A 22,299-nucleotide genomic window follows, 5' to 3' on the forward strand; every position below is an offset into this window, starting at 1 on the left:
GGGTGTCCCAGGTGTATTTCGGGGTTCTCCAGGTCCATTTCGGGGTGTCCCAGGTCCATTTCTGGGCTCCCCGGGTCCATTTTGGGGTGTCCCAGCTGTATTTTGGTGTTCCCTGGGTGTATTTTGGGGCATCCCAGGTGTATTTTGGTGTTCCCTGGTTGTATTTTGAGGTGTCCCAGGTCCATTTTGGGTTCCCCAGGTCCATTTTGGGGTGTCCCAGGTCCATTTTGGTGTTCCCCAGGTCCATTTCGGGGTGTCCCAGGTGTATTTTGGTGTTCCCCAGGCAGATTTTGGGGTGTCCCAGGCACATTTTGGGGTTCCCCAGGTGTATTTTGGGGTGTCCCAGTCACATTTTGGGGTGTCCCAGGTACATTTCGGGGTTCCCCAGGTGTATTTCGGGGTGTCCCAGGCAGATTTTGGGGTTCCCCAGGTGTATTTTGGGGTGTCCCAGGTGTATTTTGGTGTGTCCCAGGTACATTTTGGTGTTCCCCAGGTCCATTTCGGGGTTCCCCAGGTCCATTTTGGGGTGTCCCAGATCCATTTCAGGGTGTCCCAGGTGTATTTTGGTGTTCCCTGGGTGGATTTTGGGGTTCCCCAGGTCCATTTTGGGGTTCCCCAGGTCCATTTTGGGGTGTCCCAGCTGTATTTTGGGTTCCCCAGGTCCATTTTGGGGTGTCCCAGGTCCATTTTGGGGTTCCCCAGGTCCATTTTGGGGTGTCCCAGGTCCATTTTGGGGTGTCCCAGGTCCATTTTGGGTTCCCCAGGTACATTTTGGTGTTCCCCAGGTGTATTTTGGGTTCCCCAGGTGTATTTTGGTGTGCCCCAGGTCCATTTCAGGGTGTCCCAGGTCCATTTTGGGTTCCCCAGGTGTATTTTGGGGTGTCCCAGATGTATTTTGGGATGTCCCAGGTACATTTTGGGGTTCCCCAGGTCCATTTCGGGGTGTCCCAGGTACATTTTGGGGGTATCCCAGGTCCATTTTGGGGTTCCCCAGGTCCATTTCGGGGTGTCCCAGGCACATTTTGGGGTTCCCCAGGTGTATTTTGGGGTGTCCCAGCTGTATTTTGGTGTTCCCCAGGTCCATTTTGAGGTGTCCCAGGTCCATTTTGGGGTATCCCAGGTGTATTTCGGGGCTCCCCAGGTCCATTTTTGGGGTGTCCCAGGTCCATTTTGGGGTGTCCCAGGTCCATTTTGGGGTGTCCCATATGTATTTTGGGGTATCTCAGGCAGATTTCGGGGCTCCCCATGTACATTTTGGGGTTCCCCAGGCACATTTTGGTGTTCCCTGGGTGTATTTTGGGGTTCCCAGGCAGATTTCGGGGTCCCCCAGGTCCATTTTGGGGTGTCCCAGGCACATTTTGGGGTTCCCCGGGCAGATTTTGAGGTTCCCCAGGTGTATTTTGGGGTTCCCCAGGTGTATTTTAGGGTTCCCCAGGCAGATTTTGGGGTGCCCCAGGTGTATTTCGGGGTTCCCCAGGTGTATTTCGGAGTGTCCCAGGTCCATTTTGGGGTTCCCAGGTGTATTTTGATGTTCCCTGGTTGTATTTTGGGGTGTCCCAGGGACATTTTGGGGTTCCCCAGGCAGATTTTGGGGTGCCCCAGGTATATTCTGGGGTGTCCCAGGTGTATTTTGGGGTGTCCCAGGTGTATTTTGGTGTTCCCTGGTTGTATTTCGGGGTTCCCCAGGTCCATTTTGGGTTCCCCAGGCACATTTTGGGGTTTCCCGGGCAGTTTTGGGGTGCCCTTGGCAGATTTTGGTGTTCCCCAGGTGTATTTTGGGGTTCCCCAGTTCCATTTTGGGTTCCCCAGGCAGATTTTGGGGTTCCCCAGGTGTATTTTGGTGTTCCCCAGGTGTATTTTGGTGTTCCCTGGTTGTATTTCGAGGTGTCCCAGGTACATTTTGGTGTTCCCCAGGTCCATTTCGGGGTTCCCCAGGTACATTTCGGGGTGTCCCAGGTGTATTTTGGTGTTCCCTGGGTGTATTTTGGGGTGTCCCAGGTGTATTTTGGTGTCCCCCAGGTGTATTTGGGGTTCCCCAGGTGTATTTGGGGTCCCACCTGGCAGGTGACGGTGAAGGCCTCGGGGTCCAGCACCAGCACGTCGCCGCTCTCGGTGCCCAGCACGGGACACTCGGGGGTCCCCTCGGGGCCACCCCGGGGCAGCGCCCCCAGACACGTCACCACCGCCTGGGGACACACAGGGGGGACAGGTGACACAGGTGACACAGGTGACACAGGTGACACAGGTGACACACAGGTGACACACAGGTGCCACAGGTGACACACAGGTGACACACAGGTGACACACAGGTGAGACAGGTGACACAGGTGACACACAGGTGCCACAGGTGACACACAGGTGACACAGGTGACACACAGGTGACACACAGGTGACACAGGTGACAGGTGACACAGGTGACACAGGTGCCACACAGGTGCCACAGGTGACACAGATGACACAGGTGACACACAGGTGACACAGGTGACAGGTGACACAGGTGACACACAGGTGACACACAGGTGACACAGGAGGTGACACAGGTGACACACAGGTGACACAGGTGACACAGAGGTGACACACAGGTGACACAGAGGTGACACAGGTGACACAGGTGACACACAGGTGACACAGGTGACACACAGGTGACACACAGGTGACACACAGGAGGTGACACAGGTGACACAGGTGACACAGGTGACACACAGGTGACACACAGGTGACACACAGGTGACACAGGTGACACAGAGGTGACACACAGGTGACACAGAGGTGACACAGGTGACACAGGTGACACACAGGTGACACAGGTGACACAGGTGACACAGGTGACACAGGTGACACACAGGTGACACACAGGAGGTGACACAGGTGACACAGGTGACACACAGGTGACACACAGGAGGTGACACAGGTGACACACAGGTGACACACAGGTGACACACAGGTGACACAGGTGACACACAGGTGGCACACAGGTGACACACAGGTGACACAGGTGACACACAGGTGACACACAGGTGACACACAGGTGACACAGGGATGACACAGGAGGTGACACAGGTGACACAGGTGTGACACAGGTGACACACAGGAGGTGACACAGGTGACACAGAAGGTGACACACAGGTGACACAGGTGACACACAGGTGACACAGGTGACACAGGTGACACACAGGAGGTGACACACAGGTGACACAGGTGACACACAGGTGACACAGGAGGTGAAACAGGTGACACACAGGTGACACAGGTGACACAGGTGACATACAGGAGGTGACACAGGTGACACACACAGGTGACACACAGAAGGTGACACAGGTGACACAGGTGACACAGGTGACACACAGGAGGTGACACAGGTGACACAGGTGACACAGGTGACACAGGTGACACAGGTGACACACAGAAGGTGACACAGGTGACACAGGTGACACACAGGAGGTGACACAGGTGACACAGAGGTGACACAGGTGACACAGGTGACACACAGGTGACACAGGTGACACACAGGTGATACAGGTGACACAGGTGACACACAGGTGATACAGGTGACACAGGTGACACACAGGTGACACAGAAGGTGACACAGGTGACACACAGGAGGTGACACAGGGATGACACAGGTGACACAGGTGACACAGGTGACACAGGTGACACACAGGAAGTGACACAGGTGACACAGGTGACACAGGTGACACAGGTGACACAGGTGACACACAGGTGACACACAGGAGGTGACACAGGTGACACAGGAGGTGACACAGGTGACACAGGTGACACACAGGTGACACACAGGTGACACTCAGGTGACACAGGTGACACAGGTGTGACACAGGTGACACAGGTGACACAGGTGACACACAGGTGACACACAGGTGACAGAGGTGACACAGGTGACACAGGTGACACAGGTGACACACAGGAGGTGACACAGGTGACACACAGGTGACACACAGGTGACACAGGTGACACAGGTGACACACAGGTGACACAGGTGACACAGGTGACACAGGTGACACAGGTGACACAGGTGACACAGGTGACACACAGGAGGTGACACAGGTGACACAGGTGACACAGGTGACACACAGGTGACACAGGTGACACACAGGTGACACAGGTGACACAGGTGACACAGGTGACACAGGTGACACACAGGAGGTGACACAGGTGACACACAGGTGACACTCAGGTGACATACAGATGACACAGGTGACACACAGGTGACACAGGTGACACAGGTGACACAGGAGGTGACACAGGTGACACAGGTGACACACAGGTGACACAGGTGACACAGGAGGTGACACACAGGTGACACAGGTGACACAGGTGACACAGGTGACACACAGGTGACACAGGTGACACAGGTGACACAGGTGACACACAGGTGACACAGGTGACACACAGGTGACACAGGTGACACAGGTGACACACAGGAGGTGACACAGGTGACACAGGTGACACACAGGTGACACACAGGTGACACAGGAGGTGACACAGGTGACACACAGGAGGTGACACAGGTGACACAGGTGACACACAGGTGACACAGGTGACACACAGAAGGTGACACAGGTGACACAGAAGGTGACACAGGTGACACAGAGGAGGTGACACAGGTGACACAGGTGACACACAGGAGGTGACACAGGTGACACACAGGTGACACACAGGTGACACAGGTGACACAGGTGACACAGGTGACACACAGGTGACACAGGTGACACAGGTGACACACAGAGGTGACACAGGTGACACACAGGTGACACACAGGTGACACAGGTGACACACAGGTGACACAGGTGACACACAGGTGACACAGGTGACACAGGAGGTGACACACAGGTGACACAGGTGTGACACAGGTGACACAGGAGGTGACACAGGTGACACACAGGTGACACAGGTGACACAGGTGACACACAAGAGGTGACACAGGTGACACAGGTGACACAGGTGACACAGGTGACACAGGTGCCACCCACCTGTCTCTGCAGGGGTCGCCCCTTGTGCAGCGCCACGAAGGGGCCGAGCTCGTGGGGGGGCAGCGCCAACAGCCTGGGGGGGCACGGGGGGCACCCATGGGACCCCCTGGGACCCCCCCTGAGCCCCCCCAGACCCCCCAGACCCCCCTGGGACCCCCCAAACCCCACAGAGACCCCCTCAGACACCCCATGGGGACCCCCCAAATCCCCCTGGGACCCCCCAGACCCCATGGGGACCCCCCAGATCCCCCTGAGCACCCCCAGACCCCCCTGGGACCCCCCAAGTACCCCTGGGACCCCCAAACCCCCCTGGGACCCCCCAGATCCCCCCTGAGCCCCCCCAGATCCCCTGGGACCGGCAAGCCCCACAGAGACACCCCCCAGACACCCCAGGGACCCCCCAAACCATCTGGGACCCCCCAAATCCCATATGAACCACCCCAAACCCCACAGAGACCCCCCCAGATCCCCCTGGGACCCCCCAAACCCCCCTGGGACCCCCAAACCCCACAGGGACACCCCAAATCCCCCTGGGACACCCCCAGGGACCACCCAGATCCCCCTGGGACCCCCCAAACCCCACAGGGACACCCCCCAGACACCCCAGGGACCCCCCAACCCCTCTGGGACCCCCCCAAATCCCACATGAACCCCCCCAAACCCCACAGAGACCCCCCCAGGGACCACCCAAAAGCCCCCCAGACCCCCCCAAACCTCCTCATACCCCCCCCAAACCCCATGGGGACACCCCAAACCCCCCTGGGACCCCCCAAGTACCCCTGGGACCCCCAAACCCCACAGAGACCCCCCCCCCAGACACCCCAGGGACCCCCCAAACCATCTGGGACCCCCCAGATCCCCCTGGGACCCCCCAAACCCCACAGAGACCCCCCGCAAACCCCCTGGGACCCCCCCCAGGGACCACCCAAGAGCCCCCCAGACCCCCTGAGCCCCCCCAAACCCCCATGGGGACCCCCCAGACCCCACAGAGACACCCCAGACCCCCCTGGGACCCCCCCCAAACCCCATGGGGACACCCCAAACCCCCCTGGGACCCCCCCAAACCCCACAGAGACCCCCCAAATCCCTCTGGGACCCCCCAGGGACCACCCAGATCCCCCTGGGACCCCCCAAACCCCCCCTGGGACCACCCCCAGATCCCCCTGGGACCCCCCAAACCCCATGGGGACCCCCCAAATACCCCTGGGACCCCCAAACCCCACAGGGACACCCCCCAGACACCCCAGGGACCCCCCAAACCCCCCTGGGACCTCCCAGACCCCCCTGAGCCCCCCCAGACACCCCAGGGACCCCCCCCAAATCATCTGGGACCCCCCAAACCCCCATGGAGACCCCCAAACCCCCTGGGACCCCCCCCAGACCCCCTGGGACCCCCCAAACCCCCTGAGCCCCCCCAGATCCCCTGGGGACCCCCCAGACACCCCTGGGACCCCCAAACCCCCTGGGACCCCCCCAAACCCCCCTGGGACCCCCCCAGATTCCCCTGGGACACCCCCAGGGACCCCCCAGATCCCCCCAGACCCCCCCAAACCTCCTCATACCCCCCCCAAACCCCATGGGGACCCCCCAACCCCCCTGGGACCCCCCAAATCCCACATGAACACCACCCAAACCCCACAGAGACACCCCCCAGACACCCCAGGGACCCCCCAAATCCCCCAGGGACCTCCCAGATCCCATGGGGACCCCCCAAACCCCCCTGGGACCCCCAAACCCCACAGAGACCCCCCCAGGGACCACCCAAGAGCCCCCCAGACCCCCCCAAACCTCCTCATACCCCCCCCAAACCCCATGGGGACCCCCCAAGTACCCCTGGGACCCCCAAACCCCTCTGGGACCCCCCCCAACCCCCTGGGACCCCACAACCCCTCTGGGACCCCCCCAAATCCCACATGAACCCCCCCAGATCCCCCTGGGACACCCCCAGGGACCACCCAGATCCCCCCCAGACCCCCCGGATCCCCCTGGGACCCCCAAACCCCCCTGGGACCCCCCCAAGTACCCCTGGGACCCCCCCAAATCCCACATGAACCCCCCCAAACCCCACAGAGACCCCCCAGACCCCCCTGGGACCCCCCAAACCCCCCTGAGCCCCCCCAGATCCCCCTGGGGACCCCCAGATCCCATAGGAACCCCCCAGACACCCCAGGGACCCCCCAAACCATCTGGGACCCCCCCAAATCCCACATGAACCCCCCCCAAACCCCACGAGGACACCCCCAGATCCCCCTGGGACCCCCCAAACCCCCCTGGGACCCCCCAAACCCCCCTGGGACCCCCCCCAAACCCCACAGAGACCCCCCAAATCCCTCTGGGACACCCCAGGGACCACCCAAGAGCCCCCCAGACCCCCCCAAACCTCCTCATACCCCCCCCAAACCCCCATGGGGACCCCCAAACTCCCCTGGGACCCCCCAGACCCCCCCAAACCCCCCTGGGACCCCCCAGACCCCCCCAAATCCCCGGAGCCCCCCACTCACCGCAGCGACTGCGCCGTCAGGGGCACCTCGGCCTTGTCCCTGGGACCCCCCAAAATCCGCTCAGGGGGGCTCAGGGTGCCCCCCCCACCCCAAAAAAACCCAAAATGCCCCCCCCAAACTCACACAGAATTTTTTGGGGCCCCCCACAAAGTGATTCAGATTTTGGGTGCCACCCAGGGACCCAAAAATTCCCTCCCAGGACCCAAAATTCTCCTGAAAGATCCAAAAATTCCCTCCCAGGACCCAAAATTCCCCCTCAGGGACCCAAAAATTCTCCCCAAAGTCCAAAATTCTCCCCAGGGACCCAAAAATTTCCACCAAGACCCAAAATTCTCCTAAAAGACCCAAAAATTCCCCTCAGGGACTCAAAATTCACCCCAAGGACCCAAAAATTCCCCCCCAAGGACTCAAAATTCCCTCAAAAAATCCAAAAATTCCCCCCACAGACACAAAATTCTACCCTAGGGACACAAAAATTCCCCCAAAGACCCAAAATTCCCCCCACAGACACAAAATTCTCCCCAAGGACCCAAAAATTCCCCTGAAGGACCCAAAATTCTCCTAAAAGATCCAAAAATTCCCCTCAGGGACTCAAAATTCACACCAAGGACCCAAAATTCTCCTAAAAGATCCAAAAATTCCCCTCAGGGACTCAAAATTCACCCCAAGGACCCAAAATTCCCCCTCAGGGACCCAAAAATTCCCTCTCGGGACCCAAAATTCCCCCTCAGGGACCCAAAAATTCTCCCCAAAGACCAAAATTCTCCCCAGGGACCCAAAAATTCTTCCCCAAAGACCCAAAATTTCCCCCCAAAGACCCAGAATTCCCTCCCAGGATGCAAAATTCCCCCTCAGGGACCCAAAAATTCTCCTAAAAGACCCAAAAATTCCCCTCAGGGACCCAAAATTCAACCTCAGGGACCCAAAAATTCCCCTGAAGGACCCAAAATTCCCTCAAAAAATCCAAAAATTCCCCCCACAGACACAAAATTCTCCCCTAGGGACACAAAAATTCTCCCCAAAGTCCAAAATTCTCCCCAGGGACCCAAAAATTCCCCCAAGACCCAAAAATTCCCCTCAGGGACTCAAAAATCCCCCTCAGGGACCCAAAAATTCCCCTGAAGGACCCAAAATTCTCCTAAAAGACCCAAAAATTCCCCTCAGGGACTTAAAATTCACCCCAAGGACCCAAAAATTCCCCCCCAAGGACCCAAAATTCTCCTAAAAGATCCAAAAATTCCCCTCAGGGACTCAAAATTCACCCCAAGGACCCAAAAATTCCCCCCCAAGGACCCAAAATTCTCCTAAAAGATCCAAAAATTCCCCTCAGGGACTCAAAATTCACCCTCAGGGACCCAAAAATTCCCCTGAAGGACCCAAAATTCCCTCAAAAAACCCAAAATTCCCCCCACAGACACAAAATTCTCCTCTAGGGACACAAAAATTCCCCCAAAGTCCAAAATTCTCCCCAAGGACCCAAAAATTCCCCCCCAAGGACCCAAAATTTCCCCCCAAAGACCCAAAATTCCCTCCAGGATGCAAAATTCCCCCCCCAAGGACCCAAAATTCCCTCAAAAAATCCAAAAATTCCCCTCAGGGACTCAAAATTCACCCCAAGGACCCAAAATTCTCCTAAAAGATCCAAAAATTCCCCTCAGGGACTCAAAATTCACCCCAAGGACCCAAAAATTCCCCTGAAGGACCCAAAAATTCCCTCAAAAAATCCAAAAATTCCCCCCAGAGACACAAAAATTCTCCCCCAAGGACCCAAAAATTCTCCTAAAAGATCCAAAAATTCCCCTCAGGGACTCAAAATTCACCCCAAGGACCCAAAAATTCCCCTGAAGGACCCAAAATTCTCCTAAAAGATCCAAAAATTCCCCCTCAGGGACCCAAAAATTCTCCCCAAAGTCCAAAATTCTCCACAGGGACCCAAAAATTTCCCCCAAGACCCAAAATTTCCCCCCAAAGACCCAAAATTCCCTCCCAGGATGCAAAATTCCCCGACAAGGACCCAAAAATTTCCCTCCAAGGACCCAAAATTCTCCTAAAAAACCCAAAAATTCCCCTCAGGGACTCAAAATTCACCCCAAGGACCCAAAAATTCCCCTGAAGGACCCAAAATTCTCCTAAAAGATCCAAAAATTCCCTCTCGGGACCCAAAATTCCCCCACAAGGACCCAAAAATTCCCCCCCCAAGGACCCAAAATTCTCCTAAAAGATCCAAAATTCCCCTCAGGGACCCAAAATTCTCCTAAAAAATCCAAAAATTCCCCTGAAGGACCCAAAATTCCCTCAAAAAACCCAAAATTCCCCCCACAGACACAAAATTCTCCCCTAGGGACACAAAAATTCCCCCAAAGACCCAAAATTTCCCCCCAAAGACCCAAAATTCCCTCCCAGGACCCAAAATTCCCCCTCAGGGACCCAAAAATTCCCCCCCAAGGACCCAAAATTCTCCTAAAAGATCCAAAAAATCCCCACAGGGACTCAAAATTCACCCCAAGGACCCAAAAATTCTCCCCAAAGTCCAAAATTCTCCCCAGGGACCCAAAAATTTCCCTCAAAGACCCAAAATTTCCCCTCAGGGACCCAAAAATTCCCCCCCAAGGACCCAAAATTCTCCTAAAAGATCCAAAAATTCCCCTCAGGGACTCAAAATTCACCCCAAGGACCCAAAAATTCTCCCCAAAGTCCGAAATTCTCCCCACCAGGGACCCAAAATTCCCTCCCAGGGTGCAAAATTCCCCCACAAGGACCCAAAATTCTCCTAAAAAATCCAAAAATTCCCCTGAAGGACCCAAAATTCCCTCAAAAAACCCAAAATTCCCCCCACAGGCACAAAATTCTCCTCTAGGGACACAAAAATTCCCCCAAAGACAGAAAATTTCCCCCCAAAGACCCAAAATTCCCTCCCAGGATGCAAAATTTCCCCACAAGGACCCAAAAATTCCCCCTCAGGGACCCAAAAATTCCCCTCAGGGACCCAAAATTCCCCCTCAGGGACACAAAAATTCCCCCAAAGACCCAAAATTCCCTCCCAGGATGCAAAATTCCCCCACAAGGACCCAAAAAATCTCCCCCAAGGACCCAAAATTCTCCTAAAAGATCCAAAAATTCCCCTCAGGGACTCAAAATTCTCCCCTAGGGACCCAAAAATTCTCCCCCAAAGACCCAAAATTTCCCCCCAAAGACCCAAAATTCCCTCCCAGGATGCAAAATTCCCCCCCAAGGACCCAAAATTCTCTTAAAAGATCCAAAAATTCCCCTCAGGGACTCAAAATTCACCCCAAGGACCCAAAATTCTCCTAAAAGATCCAAAAATTCCCCTCAGGGACCCAAAAATTCTCCCCAAAGTCCAAAATTCTCCCCAGGGACCCAAAAATTCTCCCCCAAAGACCCAAAATTCCCTCAAAAAACCCAAAATTCTCCCTCAGGGACCCAAAAATTCTCCCCAAAGTCCAAAATTCTCCCCAGGGACCCAAAAAATTCCCCCAAAGACCCAAAATTTCCCATCAAAGACCCAAAATTCCCTCCCAGGATGCAAAATTCCCCCACAAGGACCCAAAAATTCCCCTGAAGGACCCAAAATTCCCTCAAAAACCCCAAAATTCCCCCCACAGACACAAAATTCTCCCCTAGGGACACAAAAATTCCCCCAAAGACCCAAAATTCTCCTAAAAGATCCAAAAATTCCCCTCAGGGACTCAAAATTCACTCCAAGGACCCAAAAAATCCCCTGAAGAACCCAAAATTCCCTCAAAAAAACCAAAATTCCCCCCAGAGACACAAAATTCTCCCCCAAGGACCCAAAAATTCTCTCTCGGGACCCAAAATTCTCCCCAGGGACCCAAAAATTCCCCCAAAGACCCAAAATTTCCTCCCAGGATGCAAAATTCCCCCACAAGGACCCAAAAATTCCCCCCCAAGGACCCAAAATTCTCCTAAAAGATCCAAAAATTCCCCTCAGGGACTCAAAATTCACCCCAAGGACCCAAAATTCCCCCCCAAGGACCCAAAATTCCCTCAAAAAATCCAAAATTCCCCCCACAGACACAAAATTCTCCCCTAGGGACACAAAAATTCCCCCAAAGACCCAAAATTCCCTCCCAGGATGCAAAATTCCCCCACAAGGTCCCAAAAATTCCCCCTCAGGGACCCAAAAATTCCCCTGAAGGACCCAAAATTGTCTTAAAAGATCCAAAAATTCCCCTCAGGGACTCAAAATTCACCCCAAGGCCCCTGAAGGACCCAAAATTCCCTCAAAAAACCCAAAAATTCCCCCCACAGACACAAAATTCTCCCATAGGGACACAAAAATTCCCCCCAAAAACCCAAATTTTCCCCCCCCCTCCCTCCAGAGACCCCAAGTACCCCCTGTAAAAAAAAAACCCAAATATTTTTGGGGTGCTCCCCCAACTTATTTGAATCCCCCCCCAAAATTCCCAAAATTCCACCTCAAATCCTCCAGCATCTCCTTCAGCGTCAGGGGGTCGATCTGATCCTACAGACCCCCCAAAAAAAACCCAAAAAAACCAAAAAAAACAATTTCAGGATGATTAAAACACCCCAAAACCCCCATGGGAAGAGTGGGGGGGGTGTGAATTTGAGGAGGGGTCCCCCCAAATCCCCCAAAATCCCCCAAAATCCCCCCAAATCTGCCCTCAGACTGCCCCAGGTGACCCCAAATCCCCCAAAATCCCCCCAAATCCCCCCAAATCTGCCCTCAGACTGCCCCGGGTGACCCCAAATCCCCCAAAATCCCCCCAAACCTGCCCTCAGACTGCCCCAGGTGACCCCAAATCCCCCAAAATCCCCCAAAATCCCCCCAAATCCCCCCAAACCTGCCCTCAGACTGCCCCAGGTGACCCCAAATCCCCCAAAATCCCCCAAAATCCCCCCAAATCTGCCCTCAGACTGCCCCAGGTGACCCCAAATCCCCCAAAAATCCCCCAAAATCCCCCCAAATCTGCCCTCAGACTGCCCCAGGTGACCCCAAAACCCCCAAAATTCCCCCAAACCTGCCCTCAGACTGCCCCAGGTGACCCCAAATCCCCCCAAATCCCCCAAAATCCCCCCAAATCCCCCCAAACCTGCCCTCAGACTGCCCCAGGTGACCCCAAAACCCCCAAAATCCCCCCAAATCCCCCCAAACCTGCCCTCAGACTGCCCCAGGTGACCCCAAATCCCCCAAAATCCCCCCAAAATCCCCCCAAATCCCCCCAAACCTGCCCTCAGACTGCCCCAGGTGACCCCAAATCCCCCCAAAATCCCCCAAAATCCCCCAAATCCCCCCAAACCTGCCCTCAGACTGCCCCAGGTGACCCCAAAATCCCAAAATCCCCCCAAATCCCCCCAAAATCCCCCCAAACCTGCCCTCAGACTGCCCCAGGTGACCCCAAAACCCCCAAAATCCCCCCAAAATCCCCCCAAATCCCCCCAAACCTGCCCTCAGACTGCCCCAGGTGACCCCAAATCCCCCCCAAATCCCCCCAAATCTGCCCTCAGACTGCCCCAGGTGACCCCAAAACCCCCAAAATCCCCCCAAAATCCCCCAAAATCCCCCCAAATCCCCCCAAATCCCCCCAAACCTGCCCTCAGACTGCCCCAGGTGACCCCAAATCCCCCAAAATCCCCCAAAATCCCTCAAAATCCCCCCCAAATCCCCCCAAAATCCCCCCAAATCCCCCCAAACCTGCCCTCAGACTGCCCCAGGTGACCCCAAAACCCCCAAAACCCCCAAAATCCCCCCAAATCCCCCCAAACCTGCCCTCAGACTGCCCCAGGTGACCCCAAAACCCCTAAAATCCCCCAAAATCACCCCAAAATCCCCCCAAACCTGCCCTCAGACTGCCCCAGGTGACCCCAAATCCCCCAAAATCCCCCAAAATCCCCCCAAAATCCCCCCAAATCCCCCAAAATCCCCCAAAATCCCCCCAAAATCCCCCCAAACCTGCCCTCAGACTGCTCCAGGTGACCCCAAAACCCCCAAAATCCCCCCAAATCCCCCCAAACCTGCCCTCAGACTGCCCCAGGTGACCCCAAAACCCCCAAAATCCCCCCAAAATCCCCCCAAATCTGCCCTCAGACTGCCCCAGGTGACCCCAAAACCCCAAAATCCCCCCAAATCCCCCCAAAATCCCCCAAAATCCCCCAAAATCCCCCCAAATCCCCCAAAATCCCCCCAAATCCCCCCAAACCTGCCCTCAGACTGCCCCAGGTGACCCCAAAACCCCCAAAATCCCCCAAAATCCCCCAAAATCCCCCCAAACCTGCTCGGCCTGCAGCCACAGGTCCCTCTCGAGGGGCTCGGGGGGTCGTGGGGGCAGCGAGAATTTGAAGAAGGGTCGAAGGTTCCGGAAGACGTAGAGGGAGGAACCGGCGGCCACGACCACCGAGGGACCCCCCCCGGGACCCCCAAAAAACGCCCCCAGCCCCGCGGGGGCTTCGGGAAGGGCCAGGCTGGAGATGGAGCCCGCGCCCCTCACCACGGCCAAGCGGGGACCCCCCGGCTCGAGGGGCACCCCCACAACCAGCTGGGGGGAATTGGGGAGGGGTCAGGGTGGGGGGACCCCTGGAGAAACCCAGGGACCCCCCCAGATCGCACCAGGGACCCCCAGAATATCCCAGGGACCCCCCCCAGAATACCCCAGGGACCCCCAGATCTCTCCAAAACACCCCAGAGACCCCCAGAACGCCACAGAGACCCCCCCCAAAACACACCAGGGACCCCCCAGAACACCCCAGGGACCCCCAGAACACCCCAGGGACCCCCAGATGTCCCCAAACATCCCAGAGACCCCCCACAGAATACCCTAGGGACCCCCAGAGCTCCCCAAAACACCCCAGAGACCCCCCAGAACAACCCAGGGACCCCCAGATCTCTCCAAAACACCCCAGAGACCCCCCCCAGAATACCCCAGGGACCCCCACCACCATTAGTTGGGGGGGAAATTTGGGGGGGTCAGGGTGGGGGGACCCCCGGAGAACTCCAGGGACCCCCCCAGAACACCCCAGGGACCCCCCAGAATACCCCAGGGACCCCCAGAGCTCCCGAAAACACCCCAGAGACCCCCCCCAGAACACCCCAGGGACCCCCAGAGTACCCCAGGGACCCCCAGAGCTCCCCAAAACACACCAGAGCTCCCCAAAACACCCCGGGGACCCCCCCCAGAACACCCCAGAGACCCCCAGAACACCCCAGGGACCCCCCCAAGTACACCCCAAAACCCCTCTGGGGGGGGAATTGGGGGGGGAAGCGGGTGGGGGGAGCCCTGGGGACCCCCCAAGAGCACCCTAAGGACCCCCCACCATCAGCTGGGGTGGGGTGGGGAGACCCCCGGAACAATCTGGGGACCCCCCCCCCCAAATCAGAATCACCTTGTGGTCGCCGTCTCCATGGAGATCAACCAGCGCTGAAATGGGGGGAGGGGGCTCAGGGGGCTGCGACCCCTCCTCAGAGACCCTCCCCCACATCCAGGGGGGTCAGTCAGTGCCCCCCCCCTCACTCCGAGACCCCCCCTCACCCCCAAATCCCCCCTCACCCACACCCCCCCCTCACTCACAGACCCCCCAAACCCTCCCTCACCCCCAAACCCCCATCCCGAGACCCCCCCTCACCCAAAGACCCCCCCCCAAACCCCCCAAAACCCAGCGACCCCCCAAACCCCCCTCACCCCCTCACGCCCCCCTCACCCATGCACCCCGGGAAGCTGCACAGCCCGGCCAGGGGGTCCTCGTGAGCCTCCAGCCATAACGAAGAGCTGCGGGGGGACCCAAGCGTTGAGTGGGGGGCGAATCCCGACACCGGGACCCCCAAAATCCCCCCAAAATCCGCCCCAAATCCGCCCCTCCCCCACCTCTCCTCAGCCGCCGCCATCGCGTTGCTACGGCAACGCCGGGATTTACCGCCCGGAAATGACGCTCTTCATGTAGCTCCGCCTACCACCGCTGTAGACCAATGAGACTTGAGTATTTTCTGGCCACGCCCCCCTCGCCGAAACGCCGCCATCTTTGTAGTTCCGCGGTTGGCGGCGTCGGCACGTACGCCTCATGTGCGGGTGACGTCACCACGCCGCGCATGCGCGCTGTCCCTTTCCGCTTTGGAGACGCCGCGGTGCGGCCGCGCTCGGGGGGTTCGGGAAAATTTGGGGTTTTTTTGGGGGGGATTTGGGGCTTTTTGAGGGGATTTGGGGTTTTTTGGGGGGATTTGGGGTTTTTTGAGGAGTCAGAAGGGCGGGGATGGGCTGCGGGAGGGAGATGAGGCGGTTTGAGGAGGTTTGGACCATCCGGGGGGGTCTTGGGGGGGATTGTGAGGGGTTTGGGGGGGATTGTGAGGGGTTTGGGGGGGGGTCCGCGGGTTTTTTGGGGGTCAGAGGGGGCTGAGGCGCTATGGGGAGGGTCCTGAGGGGGCTGTGAGGCCTTGAGGCGGTCGTGGTTATTTGGGGGGGTTCCACGAGGCTTTGGGGAGGATTTGGGGGGGCTCAGGAAGGCCCAGGAGTCTTTAGGGGGACAAGGGAAGGAGGAAGTTCTGGGGGGTTTCCCTTCCAAAAATAAAACCAGGAGACCCCCAGATTCCTCCCCAAGCACCACCCCCTCCCCCCGCAAACCCCTGAGGGTCTCCCCTTTATTTTTGGGCTTTGGGGACCCCCCTTAACCCCCCCAAATCCCCTCCCCAGCCGCCACCATGCAGCTCTTCATCCGCGGGCAGACCCTCCTCACCCTCGAGCTCTCCGGCTCCGAGACCCTCGCCCAGATCAAGGTGAGCCCCCAAATTTGGGCTGTTCCCCCTCCCCAAATCCCTCCCCTCGATTTTGGGGTGCTGACCCCCCTCTCTGTGCCCCTTTCCAGGAGAGGGTGGCCGAGCTTTCGGGGATCCCCCCCGAGGAGCAGCTGCTGCTGCACGCCGGGACCCCCCTGGACGATGAGGCCGTGCTGGGGCAGAGCCCCCTCCCCGAATTCACCACCCTGGACCTCTCCACGCGCCTGCTGGGCGGTAATTCCGGGGGGGCCGCTAATTACCGGGGTGTTAATTAACAAAATAACCCCCCATAACACCCCCGTTTCCTTCCTCCCCCCAGGTAAGGTGCACGGCTCGCTCGCCCGTGCCGGCAAAGTGAGGGGCCAGACCCCCAAGGTGAGCGCTGAGGGGGCTCCCCCCGGCTTGAGGGGGTTTGGGGACCCTGCCAGGGGTTTGGGGACCCCCCTGACCCCCCCATATTTAACCAGGTGGCCAAGCAGGAGAAGAAGAAGAAGAAGACGGGGCGGGCCAAGCGGCGCATGCAGTACAACCGGCGCTTCGTCAACGTCGTGCCCACCTTCGGCAAGAAGAAGGGTCCCAACGCCAACTCCTGAGGCCAATAAAGGAATTTGGGAGCAATTCAGCATTTTGGGGCTTTCTGAGATTTTTTTATTCTTTTTTAACTTTGTTTTAAAGTTGGTTATGAAGCATTCAGAGTGCTTGGGGGTGAAGCTGGCTTGAAGGGATTAATAGAAGTTCCCGAGCAGCTGATGGGGCTGGTAATTAGAGGGAGGAGCTTAATGAGCGTTAATTTGAAGGCTGCTAATGAGAAGACGCTGTGTGGATAATGATTCTCTATTGGGGAGGCGGAGAGAGCCGAGCGGTGCCGGAAATACCCGAGTGCGGCGGTGGGCGGGGCTTAGGAGCCGAGCGGTGCCGGAAATACCCGAGTGCGGCGGTGGGCGGGGCTTAGGAGCCGAGCGGCGACGGAAATACCCGAGTGCGGCGGTGGGCGGGGCTTAGGAGCCGAGCGGTGCCGGAAATACCCGAGTTCGGCGGTGGGCGGGGCTTAGGAGCCGAGTGGTGCCGGAAATACCCGAGTGCGGCGGTGGGCGGGGCTTAGGAGCCGAGCGGCGACGGAAACACCCGATTGGCGCAGCACGGAGCAGAAAAGGCGCCAAGAGAGTTAACTCCGCCCCTCAGCTCTCATGCTCCGCCCCCTTTCCCGGCATGCCCCGCGCGCTATATAAACGCCCGTGAGGCGGTGCCGCGGCCATTTTGTCACAGCAGTGGTGGGGAGAGGTGCGTTGTGATTTCATCGCGCTGTGGGCTGAGGGGGTGTGAGGGGCTATCAGGGGGGTGCAGAGGCTTCCACAATCCATTCACTCTCCCCTGGCTGATGGAGAGCAGCCTGGAGCCCCCCCGCCGCTGTTCCCTCACGGTTCAGCCGCTGTATCCGTTCCTGAGGGGTTCCATGAGGGCTCCGCGCCTTCCCCAGGGCCTGCTCGGGGATGAGCCTATCACAGACCTGTGCTGATGGCGCGGTGAAGAGTTTCACATTCTCTGAGGGCTCGTCCTGCCTGGGGGTTGGCTGGCCCATAATGGTAATATTTTTTGTTTCTAACGCCATTATTTTTTGTTTCTATTTTAGAATTTCTACCCATGAAATGGCGCTTGTGCCTGAGGTGAGTAATTTAGTGTTTAATAAGCTGGGTTTCAGGGCAGAGCAGTGCTGCGGGGATGATCCCCTTGAACTCTCTCTTGCTGATGGGGCAGTGGAGAAGCTTCTGGAACATTCTGAGTGGCACTGATCCAAAAGAGGGGTCAGATCCTTTGTGGGGAGGTTTGAAACCCTCGTGGAGGGGATCAGACCCACATGGCGGGGTTTAACCCTTTCCAAGAGTTAAAACCACGTGCAGAAGTTAAGATTTACTCCAGATCCTCAGCCTGGGCTTTAAAGCATGGTGGGATTTAAATTTCAACTCTTTATAAGAACCTGCTTGGTTTAAATTAGTATTTTCATGGATTTTTCCTTGTTCTCAGGGCATGAGCCATGGGGGCTCAGGTGAGTGCGGATTTGGAGAGGGGATTTGGGGTTTCAAATTTTGGTTTGTGGGGTAGAGTTTGGGGAGGGGATTTGGGATTTTAAAAGACTATTGGCGGGTTTGGGAAAGGGATTTGGGATTTTGAGAGAAGATTTTGGTATTAAGAAGGGGATTCTGGGGTTTGGAATTTTTGGATTTTGGGGAGGGGATTTGGGGTGGAGATTTTGGGGGGTTTTGGAAGGGGATTTTGGGGGTTTTTTGGGGTCCCCCGTGCCGAGGATGAAGCGATACCGCCCCAGACTGAGCCCTGTGACTGAGTGGTTCCCCCTGAGGCTCTGGGGGACCCCGGGAGAGTTTTGGGGGGGTCACCAATGGGGGTTTGGGGGGGGTCTTTGTATGAGTTTTCGGTCGTGGAAGGATTTTTGGGGGGGGGCTCTAAAGGAGTGTGAAGATTTTTAATCCTTAAATTTCTTCTTGCAGCTCTTGGATCATGGAATGCTCCTCAGTGGGGCTTCCCATGGCCCCTACCCAGGTGAGCCTCCTTTTTTTGGGGGGAAATGTTGAATTTCCAACTCCCTCAGAGCCCCCCCCGATTTTGGGGTGCAGATTTTGGGGTCCCCCACATTTTTGGCTGTTCTGTGAGGAGTGACAATGACAAGCATATGGCTGAGGGGCTCTGATGCCACATGAGCGCTGAGAGCAGCTGGGCAGGGCCCCGCAATTAACTAATTAGTTGTTTAATTTAATTTTATTAATTAATCAGCGCTGTCCATTGATATTTCGCAGCGTGGCGCATTGGAGAGCAGCAGAGGTGACCCCATGAAGTGACCACCACGAGCCCACCTCAGGTCAGAGCCCCCCAAAATCCCTCCCCAATTTCAAACCGATCACACTGAGCCCCCCAATTACCTAATTAATAGAAATGTAATTAAACAAATATAATAAATTTGTGTTTTACAGTGGAAAAGGTTTTGGGCCACCATGAAGTGACCACAACGAGCCCCCCCTCAGGTCAGAGCCCCTCCAAACCCCCCCAAAATCCCCCGACCCCCCAGTCCGAAGCGATGAGACCCTAAGCTGGAGGCTGAGTCCGATGGCAGCTCTGAGTTACCAAAGCCCTGATCGGATTTGGGGAGGGGGCTGCACCCCCCTGCGGAGGTCTGACCCCCCCTGAGCTCCCCAATTTCCTCCACAGCCTCGGGAGCTGCGGATCCCTTTGGCAGGTGAGAGCTGGGGGTCCTGGGGTGGGATTTGGGGGGTCCTGGGGTGGGATTTGGGGGGTCCTGGGGTGGGATTTGGGGTCCTGGGGTGGGATTTGGGGGGTATTGGGGTGGGATTTGGGATCCTGGGGTGGGGTTTGGGATCCTGGGCTGGGGTTTGGGGAGTTCTGGGGTGGGATTTGGGATCCTGGGGTGGGATTTGGGGGGTCCTGGGGTGGGGTTTGGGGGGTCCTGGGGTGGGGTTTGGGGGTCCTGGGGTGGGATTTGGGGGGTCCTGGGGTGGGATTTCGGATCCTGGGGTGGGATTTGGGGTCCTGGGGTGGGATTTGGGATCCTGGGGTGGGATTTGGGGGGTCCTGGGCTGGGGTTTGGGGGTCCCAGGCCCCCCATGAGGAAACCCCCACGTGTCTGACCCCCCCGATGGGCCCAGGACCTGCAAAGGTGGAACCCCCTGGAGCCCCCGGGGGGAGAGGAGGACAGAGAGTCCCAGCGGGGACGGTCTGAGGGGGCCTGCAGGGTTTTGGGGGGAATTTGTGGGATTTTGGGGTGTCAGGGCTCACACTGACCCTCCCCTATTTCCGTTCCAGGATCCCAGTCCTGCCCCGGGGTGAAATTTGGGGGGTTTTGGAGCCAATCTGTGAATCCTGAGAAGATCACAGGTAAATCCTCACCTGGAGGGGCAATTGTTCACTAGGGTGGGACCCCCAATTTGGGGTAAATTTGGGGCTTTTGTGGTGGTTTTGGGGTGTGGAGGCCCCCCAGGGGTGATGACCCCATGAATCTCGTTCGGCTGAAGCCGCTGCTGACAACCCCAGGCCTGACCCGGGGGGGCTTTTCCCCCTTTTTGGGGTCCCCAAAATCCCCCAGGACCCCCCTGACCCCCCTTGTGTCCCCTCCCTGCAGGTGACAGCCGCAGGACACACCTGGACCAGGTATGGAAATGAGGGGGCGTGGCCTGACCCATGACGTCACAGCCCCAATTTTGGTGATGATGTCACTAGCTCACTTTGACCCCCCTGAAAACACCCGAACACCTGAAAAATTGGGGTGGGGGTCCCCGGGGGGGTCCTGGGGAGGAGGGGGCGCCCTAAAGCCCCTCCCCCTCTTCTGCCCCACAGGTGCGGCAGGAGTGGGGGGCTCAGGTGAGTTTTGGGGGGATTTGGAGGATTTTGGGGTCTGGGGAGAGGACTTGGGGTGTGGGTTTCAAATTTTATTTTGTGGGGAAAGGTTTTGGGATTTAAAAGACCATTTCGGGGTTTGGGGAGGGGATTTGGGATTTTGAGAGTAGATTTTGGGATTTAGGGTGTGGGGAGGGAGGATTTGGGGCTGTGAAGACAAAATTTTGTGGTGGGGAAGTTTAGGGTTTGGGGAGAAGATTTTGGGGGATTTTTGAGGAGGGGATTTTGGGATGGTGGAGGGGGTTTGTTGGGGGTTTGGGGTGATTTGGGGTTTTTTGGGGTCCCCCCTGCCGAGGATGAAGCGATACCGCCCCAGACTGAGCCCTGTGACTGAGGGGTTCCCCCTGAGGCTTTGGGGGACCCCGGGAGAGTTTTGGGGGGGTCACCAATGGGGGTTTGCGGCTCTCGCGGGTTCAGAACAGATTTTGGGGGATCTTTGAGGAGTTTAAAGCTTTTAACCCTTGAACTTCTTCTTGCAGCTCTTGGATCATGAAACTATTACCAACACAAATAAAAACTGCTTTTTTTGCTAAAAACATTAAATTTGTGCTTATTTCTTTTTTGGGGAGGGGGAACCCCAGGTGAGGGAATTGGGGTGGGGATGGGGGGTCACACCTGAGCCCCTCCATGTTCTTGCAGGTGACAAAAACATCCCAGGAAGCCAAAATTAGGAATTTTAACACATTTTTTAGGTGATTTGTATTATTTTGATCATTCCCGGGTCCCTCCTGTCCCCGCAAAACCCCCCGGGCATGGAGGGGAGCCCCCCAAGATCCCCCCAAACCCGCAGCGTCACCGTGGGGGCTGTTGTATGCAAATAAAGATGTTTTAATGCTAATTAAACAGCGTAGGCGTGAGGATATGCTAATGAGATGGCATCATGATAAATAAGGAGCGTGGTATGCAAATCGAGGTGCTCGTTCGTCCAATCACGTCACGTGTGGAACGCTTTGGGGCGGGGCTTCTCTGTGGCGGTGAGAGGCGGAGTTATGCAAATAAAGAGGCGTAACAATGCAAATTACCGATAAGGTTCGGCCAAGAGCATCATGGGAGCATAAATTTTGGGGAGTTTTTCGGGATTTTAGGGGTCGCAGCGTGCGGGACGAGGGAGGGAAGGGCGGGATGAGGTGGGGAGGGAGCCTGGGAGCGGAGCGGGGCGGTGCCGGGCCGGGATCCGGTATCGCTTCTCGGCCTTTTGGCTAAGATCAAGTGTAGTATCTGTTCTTATCAGTTTAATATCTGATACGTCCTCGATGAGAGGACTTCATATTAAACGGATTTTTGGGCTCGGGAGTTGGACCCGGAGCTTGCTCCCTCCGCTCCGCGCATCGTCCCGGTATTGCAGTGCCTCCGGGAACGGTGCACCCCACCGGGGACCTGAAATGGTGAAAAACAGATCTAAAAATGGGTTATATCGCGGTTATATCGCGATAGCCGCCACAGCGTCCCGGTATTGCAGCGCCTCCGGGAATGGTGCACCCCAACGGGTACGACATGGGTTAGATCGCGATTATATCGTGATTGTCCTTTTGTGTCACCCCCCAACCGAGGGGGTGGCACCCCACAAACCCCGGGACCCCCGCGTGTTTTGGGGGAGGGGTGGAATTGGGGGGATCCCCCCCCAGCC

General features: G+C 57.1%; 2 protein-coding genes, 1 long non-coding RNA gene and 5 other non-coding genes across 9 annotated transcripts in view; 7 read left to right on the plus strand and 1 right to left on the minus strand.

The window, feature by feature from the left end:
- Positions 1-15,434, minus strand: part of BBS1 (Bardet-Biedl syndrome 1) — a 30,508-nt gene extending 15,074 nt beyond the window's left edge. Inside the window, exons 1-8 of the mRNA XM_072920161.1 lie at positions 15,349-15,434; positions 15,185-15,252; positions 14,870-14,904; positions 13,762-14,025; positions 11,947-11,993; positions 7,490-7,528; positions 4,989-5,061; positions 2,058-2,186 (exon numbers count right to left, since the gene is read on the minus strand). Coding sequence (XP_072776262.1) covers positions 2,058-2,186; positions 4,989-5,061; positions 7,490-7,528; positions 11,947-11,993; positions 13,762-14,025; positions 14,870-14,904; positions 15,185-15,252; positions 15,349-15,368 — 675 coding nt within the window. The 5' untranslated portion in view covers positions 15,369-15,434. The remainder of the gene's footprint in view (positions 1-2,057; positions 2,187-4,988; positions 5,062-7,489; positions 7,529-11,946; positions 11,994-13,761; positions 14,026-14,869; positions 14,905-15,184; positions 15,253-15,348) is intronic.
- On the plus strand, positions 15,435-16,875 carry LOC140680229 (ubiquitin-like FUBI-ribosomal protein eS30 fusion protein). Of its 2 annotated transcripts, none has more exons than XM_072920176.1 (5): positions 15,435-15,624; positions 16,168-16,250; positions 16,340-16,484; positions 16,570-16,625; positions 16,718-16,875. In XM_072920176.1, the coding sequence occupies exons 1-5, from the start codon at positions 15,450-15,452 to the stop codon at positions 16,841-16,843; spliced, it is 585 nt and encodes a 194-aa protein (XP_072776277.1). In that variant the 5' UTR covers positions 15,435-15,449; the 3' UTR covers positions 16,844-16,875. The 2 variants fall into 2 exon arrangements, with proteins under 2 accessions (XP_072776277.1, XP_072776278.1); XM_072920177.1 differs by having other exon boundaries at positions 15,476-15,605.
- Positions 16,876-17,551: 676 nt separating this feature from the next.
- Positions 17,552-21,215, plus strand: LOC140681027 (uncharacterized). Its single transcript, XR_012052308.1, has 11 exons — positions 17,552-17,773; positions 17,881-17,914; positions 18,273-18,294; positions 18,755-18,806; positions 19,061-19,122; positions 19,235-19,285; positions 19,470-19,497; positions 20,082-20,153; positions 20,398-20,426; positions 20,613-20,636; positions 21,152-21,215. It is a non-coding gene; the product is annotated as an uncharacterized lncRNA (long non-coding RNA).
- Positions 17,962-18,035, plus strand: LOC140681138 (small nucleolar RNA SNORD26). The gene has a single exon (XR_012052384.1). It is a non-coding gene; the product is annotated as a small nucleolar RNA SNORD26 (small nucleolar RNA).
- Positions 18,544-18,611, plus strand: LOC140681140 (small nucleolar RNA SNORD31). Its single transcript, XR_012052386.1, has one exon. It is a non-coding gene; the product is annotated as a small nucleolar RNA SNORD31 (small nucleolar RNA).
- LOC140681141 (small nucleolar RNA SNORD22) lies at positions 19,878-20,003 on the plus strand. Its single transcript, XR_012052387.1, has one exon. It is a non-coding gene; the product is annotated as a small nucleolar RNA SNORD22 (small nucleolar RNA).
- Positions 20,959-21,026, plus strand: LOC140681139 (small nucleolar RNA SNORD31). The gene has a single exon (XR_012052385.1). It is a non-coding gene; the product is annotated as a small nucleolar RNA SNORD31 (small nucleolar RNA).
- A 636-nt stretch (positions 21,216-21,851) lies between the features above and the next one.
- On the plus strand, positions 21,852-22,042 carry LOC140681135 (U2 spliceosomal RNA). The gene has a single exon (XR_012052381.1). It is a non-coding gene; the product is annotated as a U2 spliceosomal RNA (small nuclear RNA).
- Positions 22,043-22,299: the final 257 nt, after the last annotated feature.

This window comes from Taeniopygia guttata, chromosome 31 (assembly GCF_048771995.1).
Source record: "Taeniopygia guttata chromosome 31, bTaeGut7.mat, whole genome shotgun sequence".
Lineage (NCBI taxonomy): Eukaryota > Metazoa > Chordata > Aves > Passeriformes > Estrildidae > Taeniopygia > Taeniopygia guttata.

What these genes read in the sequence shown, in the direction of transcription:
- LOC140680229 (XM_072920176.1), top strand. Translation starts at nt 15,450, where the DNA reads ATGAGACTTGAGTATTTTCTGGCCACGCCCCCCTCGCCGAAACGCCGC. An exon ending in CTCCACGCGCCTGCTGGGCG is followed by an intron (nt 16,485 to 16,569) that starts GTAATTCCGGGG and finishes TCCTCCCCCCAG; the next exon opens with GTAAGGTGCACGGCTCGCTC. An exon ending in TGAGGGGCCAGACCCCCAAG is followed by an intron (nt 16,626 to 16,717) that starts GTGAGCGCTGAG and finishes ATATTTAACCAG; the next exon opens with GTGGCCAAGCAGGAGAAGAA.